General features: G+C 45.6%; 1 protein-coding gene and 1 long non-coding RNA gene across 3 annotated transcripts in view; one reads left to right on the top strand and one right to left on the bottom strand.

The window, feature by feature from the left end:
• Positions 1-14,483: 14,483 nt before the first annotated feature.
• Positions 14,484-21,713, bottom strand: LOC310698361. The gene is made up of 3 exons (XR_014521453.1): positions 21,613-21,713; positions 16,755-16,943; positions 14,484-14,902 (listed from the first exon to the last, which is right to left on the bottom strand). It is a non-coding gene; the product is annotated as an uncharacterized lncRNA (long non-coding RNA).
• GAB3 (GRB2 associated binding protein 3) overlaps positions 20,818-22,833 on the top strand; it is an 81,694-nt gene continuing 79,678 nt past the window's right edge. The window contains exon 1 of one of the 2 annotated variants that reach the window (XM_083485153.1): positions 20,818-21,814. In XM_083485153.1, the coding sequence (XP_083341279.1) occupies positions 21,743-21,814 (72 nt within the window). In that variant the 5' untranslated portion in view covers positions 20,818-21,742. The remainder of the gene's footprint in view (positions 21,815-22,833) is intronic. The other variant, XM_083485157.1, reaches the window with a different exon arrangement.

The following is a 22,833-nucleotide window of genomic DNA, read 5'->3' as shown; positions in this document are numbered from 1 at the left end:
AATTGTAAATAGCAGAAGGCCTTGGGTCCCTGGCAAAAGGCCTGACACCATTCTGTGGAGCTGGCCTTGCAAGATAGCCTCTGGAATTGGCCTTGCAGATCCTCCAGGTGTCTTGAAGGACATATTGAAGATACATCTTCCCTTTGGAAATGGCGGCTAATTAACTGAAGTTCATTGTGGGTGGGCTCTCTGCAGCACTTCATACAGCTGAACTATCAACACTATGCCTGTAGCTTCTACAAGATTGCAAATGAGCCACAAAGAGTAGTGTTAAATGTTCGGAAAAAGTCAGAATCCCAAGTCAGTACAAATTCCTCAGCTAAATTTATTCAACATTTGTCAGTGACAACAGCTCACTCATAGGAGCACACGAACCAAACTGACTGGACAACACAATAATAAACCCAAGCATGAACTGACCGTTGACAGTTGAAAGTACATGCACTTACTTGCCATTAGAATGTTTGTCTACCAACGCTTATACGATTGGTTAGTACGTGCCTTGTAACATAAACTGTGTTAAACCCAACACATAACAACTAGATTAGAAGGAATAAACTTTATTTAGCAGTGCGCAACTACCTGGTGAGATCTCCTGAACTTCCTTTCTGTTAAGTTGTGGGTGAACATATCAGACGACACAGTGATTTCGCCAAAGCAACTCTTTATTTGTAAGCTGGAACAGAACTGAACTGAACAGCAAACAGCTCAGCCGGCCTGCTTTTATAGGCAGCTGGCTGTCAACATTGTAGCAACAACAGCCCAGGGTTTCCCGCCTAAAGTAATTGACGTGGACCTGAGTGAAAACTATATACATGATACTCCTGGTGGCCAGGGTGAGAACTTCAATACATAACACTTTCCTTGCTGGTGTCACCCAGAACTGATTCTGCCCACCCCTACCAGCACCACATTTCTAAATCACTTGAGATCCTGCTAACATCTCAAGGCCCAGCTCATTATATTGCCTAATACAATGGCCTTTCCTCTCTGAGAGGGGAAAGCCCCTTCTCTGCTCATTGGGTTTGTCTCTGCAGCAAAACCACAATTTTGAACTCCATCCAGAAGGCAAGATTAGCTCTAAGTTTGATGGGGCCCACAGCAAAGCACCCCCTTGGTGGACTTTTTCTTTACTCATGGTCTTACCTGGCAGGAGTAGCAATGGTGGGCAGCAGCCTCAGTGCTCTGGCGCAGCTGCCATTTTAAATTCCCATATTGCCAAGGATGCAATATCATGCTGGGGCATTGGAGACAATTAATAACAGTGACTCAAATACCTTCACTGGAGGGCTGCAATTTCGATTGCCACAGAGAGGAGGTGTCGTGGGAGACTAAAATGGCAGGTTAAGCTCCATGGAAACAGGCTGTCCTGCAGCTACAAGCACATGGGCCCCATCTTTACCATACATTTAAAGCAGTGTAATACCACTTTTGGGACGTGGGTGGCGCTGTGGGTTAAACCACAGAGCCTAGGACTTGCCGATAAGAAGGTCGGCAGTTCAAATCCCCGTGACGGGTGAGCTCCCGTTGTTTGCTCCCAGCTCCTGCCAAACTAGCAGTTCAAAAGCACAAAGTGCAAGTAGATAAATAGGTGCCGCTCTGGCAGGAAGGTAAACAGCTTTTCTGTGTGCTGCTCTGGTTCGCCAGAACCATGCTGGCCACATGACCCAGAAGCTGTACGCCGGCTCCCTTGGCCAGTAAAGCGAGATGAACGCCGCAACCCCAGAGTCGTCCGCGACTGGACCTAAAGGTCAGGGGTCCCTTTACCTGTCATACCACTTTTACAGTCACAGCTTCCCTCTAAAAATCCTGGGACTGTAGTTTGTTAAGGGTGCTGAAAGTTTTTAGGAGATTCCTATTCCCTTCACAGAACTACGATTTCCAGAGTATTTTATCAACCTGTTTCTGTTCCCATGAAACTCAGAGAACTGTAGCTATGATAAGGCTGGGGTGGGAGAAGACAGGCTGAGTAACATATACAGTGGTACCTCGGGTTACATACGCTTCAGGTTACAAACTCCGCTAACCCAGAAATAGTACCTCGGGTTAAGAACAAAAATCATGCTCTGGCAGTGCGGCAGCAGCAGGAAGCCCCATTAGCTAAAGTGGTGCTCCAGGTTAAGAACAGTTTCAGGTTAAGAACAGACTTCCGGAACGAATTAAGTACTTAACCCGAGGTACCACTGTACTGATGTTATCACTGCTGCCCACGAGCATCCACTGTCGAGAGTGGTTGCTTCACTTTGTCTAATGGGCGAACAGGCCCTGGCGGTTATTTATACTTGCGCAACATTCAGTCGACCCCTTCCCTCAGAAGTCCTCAGTGGGGACCACTAATTGCCAGCAAAGGAAGGCAGGCCTTGTCATGGATTTGAGATCCTCAGTGGGCAGCACCAAGGAAAATGGGGGGGGGGGAATCTACCCAAATAAACCTGGTGCAGTGTTACTTATGATTATGTGTGTAAATCTTACTGAATGTGGTTGCAATGTCAAATCTTTTGTAAGCTGTTTGGGAACCTCTTTGGACTAATGTTGTAGGATAAAATAATTCTACATTCATTCATTCTTTTTTTTAAAAAAAATGCTGATATAGTGCAACATAATGAAAAAGATCAAAACATTATACAACAAATATATGTGTGTGATCTATATATTACACTGTAAATACATTATATAAATAAAAATATAAAATTTGTTTCTTTTCCTCTTTCTACAGTTACAATACTTGTGGACTCACTTCATTTGAGGAACTGCTAGCATTGAACTATTTATTTATATATATATATATATATATTTTTATATATATATATATACAGACATACATATATGTGTGTGTGTGTATGTGTATTTATATACATACATACATACATACATACATACATACATACATACCCCTCCTTTTCCCCTAACGAGGCTCTAGGCAGCTTACATCTAAAAATGGGAATCTCTAAAAAAGAGAGAGAAAAATAATAATTAAAAAACAATCAAACATTGTTAGCAGTAAAGCTATATATGTGCATAAAATCTGTTTAAAACACACCAGTAATTACAAGAAAAACAACATGACACCAGCCCTTTAATTAAAAGCAGTCTGTTGGAACAGGAAAGTATTCACTTGCCAGTGGAAGGACAGCAAGGAGGGAGCCAGTCCGGCTTCTCTAGGGAGGGAGTTCCAAAATCTGGGAGCAGCCACCAGGAAGGCCCTGTCCCGTGTCTGCACCAAGCACCTGTGATAGTGGCAGGATCAAATATCTCAAACCCTTGGCAGGTTCGTATAAAGGAACCTAAGTTCCACAGCTTGGACCTAAGCTGTGTAGAGATTTTTGGTGATAGCCAGCACATTGTGTCCTGAAACAGACCAGTAGCCAGGCAAGCTGTTGTAGCAAGGGAACTGTCTGCTCCCTATAACCAGCTCCGGTTAACAATCTAGAACTAGGCGGAGATAATTCATTTGTCTTAAGTAATCTGGTGCAAAAGATGGGGGCTCATTGTACATAAAGACATTTATGTGAGTGGTGGTTCCAATAGACTTTGATGGGAGCAAGTGACTAATGGATGACCATTGTTCCAGATGAGCAGTGCTATTTTCCTAGAGAAAGAGGTGCTGGAATGGACCGTGAAAAACCTCCCTCATTCTCTTAGAATGGCAAGACGCCCAACTGAGAGGTGCCACAACTGAATTCCGGCTCAAAAAAAGCCCCACAGATGAGTTAATCTCATATTTTAAAAAAAATACAATGTTTTCAGAGAATCCCTCTACTGAGAATGGCTGCCTGCCTCCAGATTCAGTAGGAAACTCTGCCTGGTTCATTTCTGAAGACAACCGCTAGAGAGCGCCATTGATATACATATTTTGTTGCCTTTTCCCATATGACTGCTTTTCTCCCCACACCCCTTTCCTTTCTTCAATGCCTTCCTTTGCTTTTCATTTACTATCATGCAAACATCAGGAGCCTTTTTGAAATGGGATTGTGAATGGATTTGTGAGTGGAATGAGTGCTTAATAGTCAGTCAAACTCTACGAGAAAATGCCTGTGGTGTTCTTTTCAAGCGTCACTTACAGAGAGAATTGAGGCATGCAACTCTTAACATTTGCAATTTTGGGGTGATACCATTGCAACATGTCTCCTCTCATGGCTAGTCCCTGCCACCATCTTCCCTGGCTCTGTGGTTTCTGTCCCTCATGACTACTCCATTCCTGCTTCCCCCCACTGCTTCCCTTCCCTGTACAGACACACATGTGAATCCCCCCTGGGCCTCTGACTTTTCCTGTCTCATTCTCTATGCCCAGTGCTGGTGCCCATTCATTGAGGGGCCATCTTTCCTGTAGTCAGCACAGAAGAGGTGGGGGACTTCAGCTGACAACGTGGACAACTAACAAGAAAGGAATTGGGGTTGTGTATGCGCCATTAACTTTAAAGAGTATTACATTTCTCAAAGAATCATAGGGGTAGCTTACCCCTCACAGAGCTATCAGTTGCCAGCACTCCTAAGTGCATAGCTGTCAACTGTCCCTTATTTGGCAAGAAAGTCCTTTATCCCAGCGCTGTGTCTCGCTGCTATCCCTTATTGATGATGTCCCTTAAATTTCCCGGGTTTCAAAGGAAGCAGCTCCTCTCCCTTCCTCCCTGCCAGCCAAGGAGGAGGGAGGCTCCAATTGTGTTGCTTGACTGTGTTGCTCACCCAATAAGGAGTCTAAGAACGACTGGGTGGTGGAGCTTGCATGCCTCGTGCCGATAAAATCGGTCACATTGCCTGGGGACTCGCCTTTGCTCAGCGCTTCCCAGCGGAGAGGTGACGGTGGTTTTCCTTGCTGCATCCCCTTTGCTGGGTTGCTGTGCTGTGGGAACCACCACTTGAGGCTTCGTTTGGCTGTTGGCTGGGCTTTCTGCCTTTGGCTCGGAGGAGCTCAGAAGTTGAACATACCTGTGCTTGGAAAATCCCTTATTTTGGCAGCTGGTCCCTTATTTTCAAGGCTGCTGGTCCCTTATTTTCAAATCTGTAAGTTGACAGCTATGAAATTGTGGTTACCAGGATGCTTTGGGGAAAGCTGTGTGCTTTAAATTTGCTTTAAATGTACGGTGTGTACACAGGCTGGGACAGCTTCCTCAAGTTTAGACTTTGAATCCCACTCCAGTGTGCTGTGGGGTAAAGAATTGGAGAGTTTGATAGGCAACTCAGTAGGACTTTGTGACCACCATACAGATGGATAAGGCAAGGTCCTACATTCTATGAAGAAGTCCAGAGGTATAATGTTCAACACTGTCAGTTAAAAGAATCTCAGCAGGAGTAGAAAATGGTTAGGAAAGACAATGCTGTAAATAATGGGGACCAGAGGGAGGACTGCTGAGGAAATAGCATCTTCTCTCCTTCCCATGACCCTCTTGAGTTTCAGAGCAGAAGTGAGATTCGAACCCATGTCTTTGTGGCTCATCATAGCTCGCACACTCAGTCCTTAAATTGTGCTGTGGCTCTTTCCTCTAAAAGATGACAGCAGTTGATCCTGACTCCTAAAGGAATCACCTTGCCAGACCCAGCAAGCATAATTCAGTGAAAGGACCCTTACAAACTGATTGGTGGTGGTGGATTCTGAGTGACAAAATCAGTCATGGTTTTATTTTACTTTTTTGTCAGCAATGTAGGTGAGAGAGCAAAATTTTGGCAACTCAAGTGGGCAGGAGGGAATTGACCCAGATTTTTCTCCAACTTCACCTGAGCTGAATCTTCTTTCTGCCTCTTTCCCCTCAGCTGCCTTGTCAACTTGTGACATCTCAGGGAGTCCATAGCCAGTGGCAACAGCAGATACCAGGGACATGCATACTATAAAACTGGGATATTTGCACTCCTGTGTAGTTAACACTTTTCAAAAAGGCAGATGTATTCAGAAATACTTTTATTAAGAAATAAAGCTGGCTTGCTGAAGCCCCTCTTCATTATTTTCATGCGTGGTCTCAGGAGAAACCTTGCCAGCTCCAGACATCCCTGAATGGAAAACACAGGTGGCAGTGTGATGGGGATAGCCACATTTCGGCAGTGTAAACCAGGCACCTCCATTAGCTTCTGCCTGGCAATGACACCCCAGACTTCTGAAGGCAGCCCTGTTTGGGGAAGTTTTTAATGTTTAATGCTCTATTGTGTTTTTAATATTCAGTTGGGAGCCACCCAGAGTGGCTGGGGAAATCCAGCCAGATGGGTGGGGTATGTATGTATAAATAAATAAATAAATAAATATTATTCAGTCAGCCTACATCCACTGGCTTCCAATCCTGAGTATTCACTGGTTCACTCATTCACCATGTGCCTGGGGGCCAGTCTCCACGCCCTCCCTCCTGAGTGTATTGTTCCCAGTCATGCCACATCTGGAAGGCCACATACGTCTCACCCCTGAACACACAATTTGCCTCAAACACATTCAAAAACTTCCCATTCACACATAGAGATGCATTAACTCATCAGGCATTCTCCATTCACACCCCAGCTTCAACCCACAAATACTACACAGCTCTTGTCAGCAGGCTTCAGAAGGTGAATTTCAACTAGCTCACATCCAGAACTATCAGCCTGCTTCAGTCTTGTGGTATCTAAGGTAAAGGTAAAGGGACCCCTGACCGTTAGGTCCAGTCATGGCCAACTCTGGGGTTGCGGCGCTCATCTCGCTTTATTGCCCGAGGGAGCCGGTGTGCAGCTTCCGGGTCATGTGGCCAGCATGACTAAGCCGCTTCTGGCGAACCAGAGCAGCGCACGGAAACGCCGTTTACCTTCCCGCCGGAGCGGTACCTATTTATCTACTTGCACTTTGACGTGCTTTCGAACTACTAGCATCCAAATACGAACTTCACTGGCTTTCACACATCAACTGCTGCTTCTGCCAGGTCCATTGCCAGGTATCAGCCAGTTTCCATCCGTAGATATAAGTTTCCAAAGACATTAAAGCTTTTCTTAATGCAACAAGATAACAGCTACCAAAAATACAAATGAAATAAGTAGCATACAAAACCTTTCTTTTAAAAATTTTATTTTATTTTGACAAAGTAATACTCATATATAAATAAGAGTAAAAATGTGCACCCCACCACCAAGACCATTCCATTGTAACTATCCAGCACCCTAAATTTCAACACCCCTTGCGTTGGTTTGACCCCTTTCCATTTTAACAGTACAGTCATACCTTGGTTTTCGAACAGAATGCGTTCCTGAAGTCCGTTCAACTTCTGAAACATTCAGAAACCAAGGCCTGACTTCTGTGGCTTCCAATTGGAAGCCGCAGAAGCCGCGCTGGACATTCAGCTTCCGAGGCAAAGTTCACAAACCGGAATACCTACTTCTGGGTTTGTGGCATTCAAGTTCCAAGTTGTTCATGAACTAAGCTGTTCGAAAACCAAGGTACGACTGTACAAATTCTACGAACACCCTCCATATCTCCTCAAAATCATTTTTCCTGCATATTCCCCGTCTTACTTTTATGGCACATGTTAATTTATCATTAATAGCTAAATCCCACACCTCTTTATACAATTCTTCCATTTTATATTCTGCTTGCCCCTTCTACTTCCTAGCTATAATAATTTGTGGAGCTGTCAATAAATTTGTGAGCAAGTTCTTCATAGCCCGCGAACCTTCCACCCCTTCATAAATAATGCTACCTCTGGACTTTTGGTCAGCTTTAACCAAGTGATTTCTGTTATCTCCTTAAACACATTTTGCCAGAAAAATTGTACATATTTACACTCCCACCACATGTGAACATAATTCCCGGTTTCCTGGTATCCCCTCCAACATAACACTGAATATTCCTTGTTTATTTGATTTAATCTGACTGGTGTTAAATACCACCTCCAAACTAATTTATAATAATTTTATTTTATTCTTATAGACAACATTTTCAACGTACAATTCTCCCATATTTCCCCCCAGTGTTGACTATCTATATGCCCTGCCAGAGTACTTTCTTAAAGGTAACTCATTATTATTATTATTATTATTATTAAAAATTTCAATGTGAAATTATAATAAAAATTACAAACATTGAATCCAAAATAATACTATATAAACAAGAAAGAAAAACAGAACACAAAAAAGAAACAAAAAACAAAAGAAAAAGCACACACCTACAGATAAAACCATATCTTCATTCAAATCTAGTCATTACATACATATACACATATTGACTTCCTTCCTTTGTTCTAAGACCTCAAAAATTTTACTCTTTTTAAATTGTTGTGTCTAATGTAGATTACTTCTATCTTTATACTTTTTTACACCATTTTTCTTTTTCTTTAACCCTGAAAAACATCATTCATTACATACCGATATGTTTACTCCAGAACAATGTTTTTTCATATACTCTTTAGCACATCCCCATTCTTTTAATAATTTCTGGTCCTATTGTCCCCTTATGAATGCTGTGAGTCTTGCCAGATTTATATATTCACAAAATTTAATTTGCCATTCTTTCATTGATGGAATTTTTCTCCCTTTCCAATTTTTTGCTATAAGCATCCTGGCAGCTGTTGTTGCATAAAGGAATACTTTCCTTTGATTGTCAGGAATAACGTTTGTGATTACAGTGGTGCCCCGCAAGACGAATGCCTCGCAAGACGGAAAACCCGCTAGACGAAATGGTTTTCCGTTTTTGAGCTGCTTCGCAAGACGATTTCCCCTATGGGCTTGCTTTGCAAGACGAAAACGTCTTGCAAGTGTTCCGATTTTTTTTCGCTTTCCCCCCCTTTTTCTAAGCCGCTAAGCCGCTAATAGGGTTGCTTCACAAGACGAAAAAACCGCTAGACGAAGAGACTCACGGAATGGATTAATTTCGTCTTGCGAGGCACCACTGTATACCTAAAAGGAATGCCTCCGTTTTTTTACTGAAAGATATTTTAAACTACTTTTTGATTCCTTCATATATTTCATTCCAAAATTGTTAAAGGTAACTCTTATCACCCACAGAAGGTAGTAACGCCTACCAATCTCTCCCACCCCACCCTGGCTCTTTCCTTTCTTGCCCATCTTCCAGCTATGGATATCAACCAAACTTTAAGGTGCAACCAGCATGTTAATTTGCGTTCTTCCTGTGGCTGGCTGGTGCAACAGCTGTGACAGGATGCCACCCGCTTCTTTCTGATCCTCCTCTCAACATGGATGGTCCTGCGCATGTTGCAGGATGGCTTTCAGTGCCAGCAAGTTCTCTTGCACTGTTGAGATGATCTGGCTGGCCAGCAAGAGGAATCCATAGTGGCTGGTTTCTCTTAGTTTGAGGTCCTGCCTTGGTCTTAAGTCAGGGGTGTGTGGTGTGTTAGGGTAGGGGTAGTACATTGTGGGTGGAACACATGGTGTTCCTTCTGCAGTAGTTTGTCCACCCCACCTTTGGTCCCCACCCTGCACTCAGCTCTCACCTCTGGCTCCTAGAAGCTGTCAGCATGCAACAGCAGCCACACCCTGGGAATGGCTTCTACTGGCTGGCTAAACCTGGTGAGGGTAGCTGATGGCTTTTAAACTCTTAGTGAGTTAGGAACTTCCCTTGCATGTGAAGAGTGGCTATGATCAATAGGCTGGCACTGTTTTGGTTTCTATGAATAGTTAACTTCACTGACACCATGTTTTTTATTGCCGACTTGCCCCTGACTCCAGATCCTGACAGCCAAGGAGGAGATAGTCCAAACAGAACAGGCCCTGATGTTGTTTCGCATCCTGGTTCTGACCCTCATTGGTGGATGGAGTACTCAAACACCCAACTTGGTTTTTGCCAAAGGTTGAAGCGATACATAATCCAGGCAGGGGGGTACCTATGGATTGGTTAGGTTGGCCCCTGCCAAGGGTGCAGGCCCATGGGGGCACAAAAATCGCACCTCTCCACTCTGGCTAGGAGTGGCTAGGAGCTTCCAAAAGGTAACAAAATGCAAACTCCTTGTGTTTCTTGTCCATGGTCTCTCCTGGCTTTGATACAGCTCCTTGCCAAGAGGGAAAGGGGGCACTCATACACCTCCTTGCCATGTATGCCTGGTGATAAGCATTCAAGTTAGCAGGTGTACCAGCAGTCTAAGTTCAGGGCTAGGCACAAGCTAAGACATTGTCCCAATACTTGCCATCCTCTACTGTCATACCCTTTGAGAACCACTGAGCTAAGACATTGTCCCAACACTTGACACCTTCCAAAGTTCTGCTCTTGAAAAGTAGGGCAGGCACAGTTATCCACAAGATTAGTGTCCCAAGCCACAGGGTTGGGCAAGCAGACAGGCACTCCTCTGAATCACCTGGGTGTGCTGAGTCTGTTCATGTAGGTGCAGTCAGCTCCATGTTCTTGGAAACAGGTGGAGTCAACAGGGCCAGCTCACTGTCCAATCAATTCCTATGCACCTCCTGGGGTGGTAAAGGGAGGCTCTTTGCTGTGGGGAGTTGTGTCTGTCTGCTATAATATGGCACTCAGGGTGTCCAGTGGCACAGAGGTGGGCTTCTAACCTTATAATCCACTCAGCCTCTCCCCTGGATCTGGATTGGCCCCCCTCACATGTGCTGCCCCCCAAAGATCCAGTTTCCCCAGTTCTATGTTACCATCCCACGCCTCTATGTTACCATACCACCCCTCTGACCAATCTTACCAAGATGTCTCCACAGGACTCATGACACTGCCCTCTCTCCCTCCCTTCTTCCTTCCCACAAAGCTGATGGTCTCATTCTCCCCACAGGCCCCAATGCTATCTTTGCCTCCTTTCTCACAATCCTTGCACACTGTAGGTTGGTCATTCTAAGTCCAAATAAATCCCAAAGTTGCCAGTGTTGCAGATAGCTCTAGAGGGGTCAGTCAGCTTAACCAAATCATATGAGAAACTGTTGGGTATGTTTACCTCAAAGAAGAGAATATGAAAGGGAGAGATGATAGCCATCTTCAAATATCTGAAGTACTGTCATTGTGTGTGTGTGTGTGTGTGTGTGCGCGCGCGCACACACACACACACACACACACACAGTGGTACCTCGGGTTACAGATGCTTCAGATTACAGACGCTTCAGGTTACAGACTCCGCTAACCCAGAAATAGTACCTCGAGTTAAGAACTTTGCTTCAGGATGAGAACAGAAATCGCGGTGCGGCAGCAGCGGGAGGCCCCATTAGCTAAAGTGGTACCTCAGGTTAAGAACAGTTTCAGGTTAAGAACGGACCTCTGGAACGAATTAAGTTCTTAACCCGAGGCACCACTGTGTGTGAGAACACCCTCCTCTAGGGCAACTGAGGGCAGCAATCTAGTTTAAGGAGAGCTTGACAGAACTGAGGCGCACATAACTGTGATCTCTTATGGAAAACAATGGTTGAGAGCTTCTGGGGGAACAGCTGAAGTACTGCATCTTCAGGCCCACCTCTTGAATTGGCTGCGTGAGGTATTCCTTTGCAGTAGTGAGAGGGGAAGAGTCAGAGAGGCTTCTTGGGTCCCCTTTAGCTGTAGACAAGAGCCGCCTGCACCCCTCGTCTCAGCCACTCAGAGCGAAAACATTCATCACTTCCTGTCTCGGCAACAACAGTGTCAAGAAAAAAACCAAGGCTGGATATCATTCCATGGCGCCAAGAATCGGAGGAAGAAGAAGAGGGAGGAGAAAGGGAGGCTTCCTCTCGGCCAGCCAGCCGCCATCCTGTGACATTGGACGGCCTTGGACTTCTGAAGCACACAGGGTGGGTTCCCACACCTTCCCACGCCCCCCACATCTTTTGCTCCATGTTGTTTGCCAGTGGCCAGTGTGTGTGCGAGAGCGCATAGTGTTATCTTTTCTTCCCTCTTCCTTTATTTCCCCTTCACAGACATTCCCCTTTGCTCCAGCCATGCGGAAGGATACGGCACAATAATTAAAGTACAGCCCTCACATGCATCATGATTTGGATCAAACGGTTGTTGGAGGGTATGCACCTGGAGGCATTATTCCCGCTTCCAGATAAGCCATTGTTTAGAACAGGAATGAGAAGCCTGTGGTTACAACTCCCATTTCCCTTGTCCTGACCATTGCCCATGTTGGCTGGGACTGAAAGGGCATTGGAGTCCAACAATGTATGGAGGGCTACAAGTTTCCCAGGCTTAGAGTCTGAATGGGAAACAAGATATGCAAAGTTAATAACCTAATAAGAGACATGTTGGATCAGAGCAAAGTGGGGCCCTCTAGTCCATCATCCTGTCCCCCCACTATGATGCCCATGGGAAACATACAAGCATGACCTTAATGCAACAGTGTTCTCCACACTTGGGAATCCCAGTGATTGTTATTTAGTGGCAATCCACCTCCAGCATTGCAAGCAGTAGGCAGGCATCATGGCTAGTTGCCCATGATAACCTTATCCTCCATTGATTTGTCTATATCTCCTTTAAAGACATACACATTGCAGGCCATCATCACCTCTTGTGGGAGCAAATACCACAGAATAACTATGCACTATGAAGAAGTACTTCTCTTTTTTCCATCCTGAAGCTTCCAACATTTAGCTTCACTGGATGGCCTTGTAGGCTTCTAGTTTTATGAGAGAGGAAGAAAAATATATCTCTGTATACTTTCTTCAAGCTACACATAATTTTGTACATTTCTATCATGCTCTGCCCCTTAACTCACCCTTATTCTAAACTATAAAGTCCCCAGCATTGTAACCATTTCTCACAGGGTCATTGTTCTAGCCCCTTGGTCATTTTTCTGCCTTTTCTGCACCTTCTGCAGTTCTGCAATACCCAAGTTGCTGAGTGGTAAGATGTATTGGGGTTTCAGCATGTCCCTTGGGTTTGATTTCCTTGGAATTAAGATAATTGGAAGGAGCATGAGATGGACGGCTCACAGCATTTAACACTTCAGTAGACCTAGATCCTCCAGTGGGTTTCTCCAACACTTCAGTGGGTTTCTCCAACTCAGAGATAACAAGTCAGGACTCTGGGTCTCTTTCATGCCCAGTTACAAAACTGACTTTTTGTTCTCTTGCACATAGAGACACTTTGATGACATCACCTTCAGCAAGGGCGGGGGAAGACATCTTCCTTCCACAAGAACTTTAGCTCCATACTTTCTGTGGCAACACATAACCTGTCCTTGGCTACCTTTATTTTAGTTTTGCAACACCTGGAGTCAGCCAGACTACGTTTGTCCACAGGTGAAGGACAAAGGATGCCCCACTTTTCTTGCCTATTCATAAAGGTAGCGACTGAGCCAATAACCATCACTTAACACAGGACATGACCTGGCAAGATTTTACTAAATTAGTTTCTATGCTCTTGCAAATTGTGGGTCAAAGGTCACATCCAAACCATATATTTAAAGCATTTGCTCCACCCCCACCCCCGGAATCCTGGTAACTGTGGTTTGTTAAGGATGAAGTTGTAGCTCTGTGAAGAGTAAACTACAGTTCCCAGGATTCTTTGGGAGAAAGCCATGTGCTTTAAATGTGTGCTAAGTGTGGTTTAAATGTATGGCACAGGTGTGAGAGCTCATTCAGACTCACCCCAAACTTCACCTGTCAAATCCTGTATTAGTATTCTGGGCTGTTCTGTAATGCTGTGTTGCAATTCATTCCTAGCTGCTCTCGGGGAAAAGACACTTGCTTAGAATGCAACATTCATCTGACTCAGCAAGGATGCTGTAATTATGTTTTAATTCAGCTGCCCTTTGTCCTTGCAATGAGTACCACTCAGGTTCTGATGACAAGCGTGCGACCAAAGCAGACTTTCCAATGTTCTTAACTCACTCTTCGCAGGGCCTTCACCTTTCTGAAACACACAAACACAGCATTCTGGCTCCTCTGCTACCACTAGAGAATGACTGGGAGATTGAAGATGCCTGCTTACTCAATTGCACTGGGAATACACCCCGTATTGTCAGCCTAGCTGAGTGGCAGAGATTTTAAAACATGACATGCATGTTCTTTTTGATTCCTAGAATGCTGCAAGGTAGTGGTGGGGTTTCATAGAACTGCCTTATATTTCTGGAAGTCAGTCACTTTCTCCATTAGATCTTAAAAGAAAAGAAAATATGTGGAGGCAGGCAGTTCACTTAGCAGTGAAGAGACAAAAGGGCCTGCCAAAATTCTCCTTCATTTTCATTCCTCCCCCCCTCCACACTGGTAAGCTGGAGAATATTTAGTCTGTAGGAGGAAATGGAGTTGTGGGTGTCAGAGACAGCTGGAACATGTATCGTGTGTGCTGTTCTTCCCTCTCCTCCCCCCTTCCCAAATATAGCACACTGTTGTTTTCCTTGCTGTGAGAATATTGCAGAAGCATGTTAGCATTTTGCTGAATAAATGTGGCACGTGGCCACTGCAGGAGCATGAAATCCCTGCTTTCCCATGGCTTGTCATCTTTTGCAGCTCCCTCGGCCTGTATCAAAGGATTCTATATATTTTTCCTTTGCTCCCTTTTTCTTTACTTTGCTTTTATTATTGTTGCATCACCCACAAAAAAACACACACTGTTGATGACAAAAATAGTCATTTTTTTTTATTTGTTTACTTTTGCTGATCGGCATTGAAAATTGTTTGAACCTACATGGCTTGCCTGAGTCATTTTTCCTGCCAAGAGGAAAGATTCAGATAGCATCACCCATTATAAGGCTGCCTGCACACCATACAGTGGAAACACATTTCTGTTCCCCAAATAATCATGGAAACCAGTTTGTTCATGTTATTGGGAACTGTGGCTCTGTGGGGAGGGTAAACTACAGTTCCCAGGATTCTTTTTGGGGGTATGCATGTGTACTTTAAATGTGCTTTAAGTTTATGATGCATACACAGTTTTATTTCAATACTGGTGGTGAGGCAGAATCCTTCACCATTCCTGAAAGCAGCAGAGCAGAACAGCGCAGAGCAGAACAGCATAGGGCAGTGGTTCTTCGAGGGTGTGATGCGCCACACTGATGTGGCAGGAGAGAATGGCAAGTGTGGCAGGAAGATTCTAGGACAATCAAATAAACATTTAAACATTTCAGTGTAGCATAGTATAGTACAGCACAGTACAGTATCAAAATATGTTTTTATTTTTGGAAAATGGATAGATAGCTTTTCAAAATGAGAAAAAGAACATCAACAGATAGTGAGGACAATCCTAGTTGTATTCCAGAATTCCCTTTCGAACGGAGTACTGGAGAAGACTCGTCTAACTCTACACTAGTAGCAGGCCCAAGCAAACCTTCCAAAAAGAAAAAGAAAATTTGGTGTGGCAAGATCAAGTTTTTATTCTGAGAGAAAAATGTTTGAGAACCACTGGATGAGGGAATTCAAGGGGAGTGGTAGAGCGGGGAAATGCTGCTACCCTCTGGCACCTGCCACCTGAGGCAGATGCCTTACTCTGATTAATGGTAGGGCTGGCCATGAAAATGTACTTTTATTGCATGTGTACACCTCAGCCGTGGACACCCCCATTCCAGTCAAATTCCTGGAGGAGGGCCAGTCACCCAGGATATCAGGCTTCCTTAGCCTCTCTTTCAAACTCTGAAATGCAAACCCTTGTGAGTTTCCCTGCACTTGTTAGTTCCAGATTACCCAGCAGCCCCAGTAAGAGGCTGCTGATAGGCTGGTCAATAGCTTATATCTGAAACATAGGAAGCTGTTTTATCCTGAGTCAAACCATTGGTCCATCTTGCTCAGTATTGTCTGCACTGACTGATAGATGCTCTCCGGTGCTTCAGGCAGGGGACCTTCCCAGTTCTACCTGTAGATGTCAGAGGTGGAACCCAGGACTTTCGCCTTGCAAAACAGGTGCTCTACCACTGAGCTATGGCTCCTTTCCCCAAACCATTTGGCTGCCCCTGTTTCTCAGAACAATTTTGTGTTTTCTTCCTTTGTTTCTACTTCTCACCACCTTGCCCCGTTTCCTTATCCTGGCCAGTCCTGCCTGTTTGTCTGCTTGCCTGTCCTGGATTCCCCTGGTTCTGAGCCTGCCCAAACCAACCTCCAACCTCTTAGGCTCCTGATCATGCTGTACTGTTCACAACCTAGCAAGCCCATGACACATAGGTCAACCTGCTTTAAAAAGCCAGGGGCAAGGGATGTGCCATTTTAAGGCAGGGCTGTCAAACACTAATGAGTTCAAGGATCACACTCCCTGCTGTCTGGGCTGGGCCATGGGCAGAGGTCCAAAGTGAGCCAGTAATCAGTACCTGAGTGTCAGAGCCACAGGACAGCTGAGGAAGCAGGGTCAAGAAGATGCTAGTTGGATATTAGGGCTGAAGAGAGCAAATCAAGACCTGTGGTTAATCCAGGAGGCAGGACTGAGGAGTGATCCAGACGTTAAGATGAAAGGTTAACCAAAGATACAGGGACATAGCAGAGCTCAGCAAGACTCTGCTACTCATGCAAGACTTAACTGGAACATAAATCCCTTTGTACTCCTTCCTTTCAAGGAGGATGAAGTAACCTGCCTAGATAGTTAGAGTACCGTAGTGGTGGTTGAGGCTGGTAGGGTGGATTTCAGGGAGACCAACAGTAGGTGGAGCCAGAGTCACTGATACACAGAACAGACTAACTCTAGTGCAAATGGCCCCTTGAAATTTACCACCCTGTTTGTGTGCAGAGATATTGTGGAGGCTATCTATTAGCAGTGGCTGTTTGGATAGCCTTCACAATATCTCTGCACACAAACGGGGTGGTGAATTTCAAGGGGCCATTTGTACACTAGATTTTGACTCCCCCACCAGCAATTGTTTGGTTTGGGTTGGCCGCTGTCATGACTGTGGAGGTGAATTTTCCTTTGTAAGGGGATGAGGCCAAGGACTTGCTCAGAAGAAGAATTCTACCCAAGGACTAACCTCAGAACCACTTTCACAAGACAAGCCCATGATGCAAGGGTACCTCTGGCCTGTGGATGTTAGACAGCTGTCCTCTGACTCAGAAAAACCTATTTTCAGAAGAATCAGTCTCCCCCAGTATTATCATCCCTGCTCAGGCTTTTTCTATGACAATGTCAGGTCGTTGTTGTGGGAGATCAGCAGCCAAACCTAACAAATGCATATTATTGCTAATTAGTGTGAGAAGGGGTTAACACTGCAGAGCTGTATTGCTGATAGGCAGATACTAAGACCATAGATGTTCAAGGCTCTTTGTTATATCATTTCCCCTTGTCTCCTGGAGAGTACTTCTGGTCCCTCCACTTCCTTTGACCATCATTGGATGTGGACAGGCCTCTACTTGCTCCAGCTTTAGGCACATATCTGAAGCTGGTAATACTGTAATAAGGATTTTGGGCAGGAATTAGAACACGATTGCCTAGGGTTGAACCACTGGTTTTGTTTAGTATCCTTCTAGAGAATTTAAATCAGGCATAGGCAGTCGGCCCTTCAGATGTTTTGGGACGACAACTCCCATCATCCCTGAGCACTGGTCCTATTCGCTAGTGATGATGAGAGTTGTAGTCCCAAAATATCTGGAGGGCCAAGTTTGCCGATACCTGATTTAGATGCTTGCTCACTGTTTTGTGACATTTTGGTCAGTCCTAATAAATGTACTGCCTCTCTTGTGATGTTTGGCTTCCCCACTCTTCTACCGCCCCATGATGAACATGGCTATCTACTATTTTTCTATTCTTGTGAGGGGTTTTTCAGGGTGTGTGTATATGTGTTGCTGGAGTCTAATGGAAGATCCCATTGTTGAATTAGCCAGGCAAGAGCCACTATGGCCCTAGGTATGAGTTGTTATTATAAGAAAGGAAGTTGTTCTGTGCCAGAGGGCAAATGGGTGGGCTTCCACCATACCTGGCTAGTAGTGAGAAGGACAACAGCCCGGGCAAGTGCTGAGAGTTTGTGTGTGTAAGCTGGGCTAGAAGCAGGCAGTTGGCAGAAGCCTGAGAGTGACAGCCATGCTTGATGTCTGCTTGAATCCAAGGCTGTGACTGTGGGAGAAGCAATACCTTCTGGGGTGTTAATGCTGTGAGTCTCTCCATCTTTGGCTTAGGTTGTATACATATTTGTAAATAAAACATCTATCATTTGATAAATGAGGAGTACATCAGCTCCTGGTCAAAAACTGTGGTGTATAAGGCCTCTTCAATAGGTCTTTCACCATATTTTCTTACCCACCTGGGGTATGATACTGCCCTCAAAACCGTGAAACAGAGGTTATGGGATATTGCCTTAGTGATTTAATCTCGCTCACATGTGACCTGTGGCCGATCTGTGTCAGGAATCCAAAACCTCATTCCAAGGAAACCAAACCCTGGGTAAACTCCTGGATCCCTTGGAAAATCATTCTGCTTGGAGATTGGGGTGGAGTACAACACAATGTTGCCCATTTCCAGTACCCTGTGCCAGAAGCAGGCAGGAGACAGATGGCATTTTGGGGGTCAGGTTTTGGTGGCTCACGCTTTTCCTGCTTGCAGAGATAATGGGACTAAGTGAATCTCAGTCTTACCAGTGTGCTACATTTTATAATCTTCAGCAAAAGGATTTCTTTAGGCAGATTTGCATAGATACGTTACAGACGATACCTGTCACATTTCAAGTCGGGGCCTTTGAAGCCACTGTAAAGTTTTCTAAATATGCACTTGGCAATTGAAGGTAGCAGTTCATGCATATAAAGGAGTGATTCTGCAATAAATTGGCTAGCCTTTAGGGCAGGGGTAGGCAACCTAAGGCCTGGGAGCCAGATGCGGCCCAATCGCCTAGACAATCTGGCCCGCAGACGGTCCGGGAATCAGCATGTTTTTACATAAGTAGAATGTGTCCTTTTATTCAAAATGCATCTCTGAGTTATTTGTGGGGCATAGGAATTCATTCATTTCTTTTTTCAAAATATAGCCTGGCCCACCACATGCTCTGAGGGACGGTGGACTGGCCCACAGCTGAAAAAGGTTGCTGACCCCTGCTTTAGGGTGCCATCAGCCTCTTTCTGTGTGTGCATGCAATGGCACAATTTGTTTTACCCTAACAGATAAAGAGACCTCCACAGTCCAATGCTAAGCAACACTGGTGACTGGTCCTCATTGCGACTGGTATGGTGGAAGGCAGGGAGCCCAACAGGAGGTGCAGCAGGAGCCAACAATGGAAGAGCCAACTATTTTAGCTTTGTTCCCTCTTATCTCTGTTGAGTTCTACAAGGGCAACACTGGCACCAAGGAGAAGGAAGCTGATAGCCAGTGCCACATTTGGACTGATTTTAGGTAGGAAAGTGGGCAGCTGGGGGTTAGCTGAGGGAAGACCAAAGTGAGTGGGGGCAGGGCCCCATTGGCCCTGATGAATCAGCCTCCAAAGTTAGCCATCACAACTCAATAAGATTTCAAAGGGGCTTACTCCCATGTAAACATGTTCCAGAGGGACAGTTCACCTCTGCTTCCTTAGGAGTAATGTCTGGCTGTTTGCGAACCCTGTGTTGTGAACGGTGGTCATTGTGACTATTTTCCATGCATTTTAAGCTTGAAAACAGTGATACCAGTGTTTCCCAAACTTGGGTCTTCAGCTGTTTTTGGACTACAGTTCCCATCATCACTGACCCCTGGTCCTGCTAGTTAGGAATGAAGAAACAACAGTTTGGGAAACCCCCACATCCCTCAGAGTACAGTACAACCGTGTAATATGCACCTGCCAACCTAAAACAACACTTAATGCATCTGAGAAAGTGCTGGATTCTAGTCCATGAAAGGTCACGCCAGAATATACCTGTTCATCTTGGAATAGTGTGGAATTCTAGACGTGTTTCCTTAGAAGTAAGTTGCCTCTAATGCAATGGGACAAACTCACAGGTGCTGGCAATATATTTTTGATTACAACTCCCATCAGTGGGAGCCAGTGTGGTGTAGTCTCCGCTCCTCCACATGCAGCTGCTGGGTGACCTTGGGATGGTCACACTTCTCTGAAGTCTCTCAGCCCCCTTCACTTCACAGAGTGTTTGTTGTGGGGGAGGAAGGGAAAGGAGAATGGTAGCTGCTTTGAGACTCCTTTGGGTAGTGATAAAGCGGCATAACAGATCCAAACTCCCCTTCTTCATCACCATCAGCCCCAGCCAGCACATCTGTATGATGCAGAGGCTGGTGGGAGTTGTAGTCTTAAACATCTGGAGGGCACCAGACTGGGGAAGGCATGGGTATACTATAAATTCCTATTATATTTTTATTACTACTGTATTTAAAAAGCCAAAGAGTAAAGATTTCAGGCTGCACATTTACATAGGCTTACAAAGGGGGTTTTTATCTATATTTTGATAATTTTATCTAAAGCTCGTCTAATACTCACCGCAGACCTGCTGAAATTAATGGGCCTACAGCTGTCTTCTGCCCTCAAAAGAACGCTGCATGCTGTAGATTACCCATCATAAGTGGTACTGATCCCAGCAACTATTAACAAATTACAGTGCCTATAATTTTTAGGGAGGGATGGAAGTGCTTCCAATGTGCATTAAAGACATAGTCTGTTTGCAGCTATTTGTTAATTTCAGTGGGTCTCCTCTGAGTAGGACTAGCATTGGATCCAACCCATTATGCCTCCACATTTTTAATTCTATTGATTTTATTGGTATTTTATGTATTGATTTTATTAAATTTGTGAAAAAATAAATTAGCATTTGATGCATATTTTATGTAAAAGGCTTAGAGTTTGTTCTTTAAGTTGGCAGTGGGGACAGATAAAGTGGCACAGAAATTTTGTTAAACAACCAGTACACTGTCCTTGCTTGGAGGTTTTTATGCAGAAATTGGATGGCCATCTGCTATAGAGGCTTTAGTTGAGATTCCTGCAGTGGACTAGATGACTCTTAAGGGTCCTTCGAATTTTATGATTTTATGAAATGATTTGCAGTGAGGATTTCTCACTCTCAGCTGTTTAACAAAATTCTAGCCCACCCACTCAACCCTAAATTATAATATTACAATGAAGAAAAGCTGTGGTTGGGATAATTTGGTATCTTTGGGGATAAATTGATATAGCTTTTGAAACTGATTTATTTTACTTTCCTGTGTAGTGGAAGGACAGTAAGCCCCCTTCTGCTCTGGTGTTCAAAAGGCAAATCCCCTGGCTCCGGATTTTCTTATGCGAAGCACTATCTTCTTTTGCAGTCGGACGCGGTTGGCGGACCCCGGGGTTCTAGAAACAGAAGTGGGTGGTGGGGAGGAGGGGCACAAAGTAGACCCTTTCCACGCTGCCGCAACTGCCTGCCCGCACGTGTGCTCCAAATTTATGCGAGCAAAGCAGAAGCTTGGGGGAATGAGGCAGGCAGACCCTTCTCTGGAGTGACAGAGAGGGAGCGATAAAGAAAGAAAATTAAGAGCCTGCAAAGCGGCTCCACTGGCTGGACTTGTCAGTTTGCACGGAAAAGCCAGGCAGTGCATTGCGGCGGAGAGCCAGAGAGAGGGAGCGAAGGCGGGGTGGGGGTTTGTAGCGGCCTCTTGCCCACCCTTTTTTGCACGTGCTTGTTTTTGTTGATGGGGCTCAGCCCGGCCCCGGCATCACGTGCCTCCTCGACGGCCCTCATTGTGTCGGGATCCGCCTGTGTGTATGTGTGTGTGTGTGTGTGTCACTGATCAATGTCATGACTTCCTCCTTGGGCTGAGCAAGCGGCTGCGTCGGGGAGGACCCGGTGGAAGGAAGCCGACTGCGTTGATCTCGTCGCCCCCAACTCCTCCACCTCCACATATACACGCTCTCTCGCTCCCTCTCTCTCTCATACACACACACAACTTGCCCGGCTGCACCAGCTTCCTCGGCATTCCTCTGCAGCCTCGCGTCGCCGCCGCCGCCACCACCCTCGTTGCTCCGCGCATCGCACCAAGCCTCCTGGGCTCCCCCCGGCGGGACGGCGGGGGGCGAAGAAGATGAGCGCAGGGCACGTCGTGTGCACGGGCTGGCTCATCAAATCGCCCCCTGAGAAGAAGCTCAAGAGATACGTGAGTAACAATAACAATAATAATGAAAATAAGCCCTGTTTCTGCACGCCCGCCCGCGCGTCCCCTGCTGCTCCTTTCCTTGCAAGGTTTTCTCTTTTGCTTTAACAGCGGAAAGCTAGGGTGGGCTCATCGTTCCTTTGCCGTGCAACTCCTGCCTGCTCGCTTTCCAACTGCGGCGAGCTGGTGCGGGGTGTAAACTCCTACGACTGGGGGGGGCAGCCCGATCCTAAAGCTGTGTCTGCTAGGAAGCAAGCCCTGCTTGAATTGAGCGGGGCTTGCTGCCAAGGTGAGTTAGGGTTAGGATTGCAGCCTTCAAGTGACAACGCCGAAATGCGCATCGGCGAAGCCGGGCTCTCGTTTAGGCTCCCATCGGCATTATGTTGCATGGGCTGATGGTGCTATTCGTAGACGTGTGTGTGTTTCTGTGTGTTTGATACAAATACAACTGTCGGCCCCCACCCCCTTCAGTGCTTGGGTGATGGTGGTTGTTATGCAACCTGTAGTTTGTTTTCAAACCCCAAAAACCTAACAAACCACATTTTCTGTTTCAGTTAATGTGTGTGCCTGTTTTGCAACCGACATTCAGATGCATCTTGTTTGACTTTGGGTGACTTGCAAATAACTTCTTGCTCTCCCTATTGGGGGACACGCACACATAGTTGCATCCCAAGAAGTGGCGTAAAGATGCGGCAGTCTTGCAGCTGCTTCGTGTGTGTGTGTGTGATCAGATCCTGATCGCAGCTGGACCGAATTCATTTGCATGAACCCTTAGTGTCTTTCGTAGTTGGTGTTACGAGGGCAGGGTGGAGGCGGCGGGGAGAAGGATGAAGGAGTTGCCTGCTTCGGCTAGAAAGTTCAGAAGGTTCCGGGGCTCAGGACCAACTCCGTGTGTTGCAAGGAACCGTTATTTTGCAACCCACCCAGAAACTTGCTCTCGCGGGGCCCCCCTCTGACAGTGTGCGTTGTTTTTAAAAGCCCATTGCAAGCTCTCAGCTCAGGATTTGAAAGAACGCCGTAAC

The sequence above is a fragment of the Podarcis liolepis genome, assembly GCF_965112155.1.
Source record: "Podarcis liolepis genome assembly, chromosome: Z".
NCBI lineage: Eukaryota > Metazoa > Chordata > Lepidosauria > Squamata > Lacertidae > Podarcis > Podarcis liolepis.
This window is presented reverse-complemented; position numbering and strand designations above follow the sequence as displayed.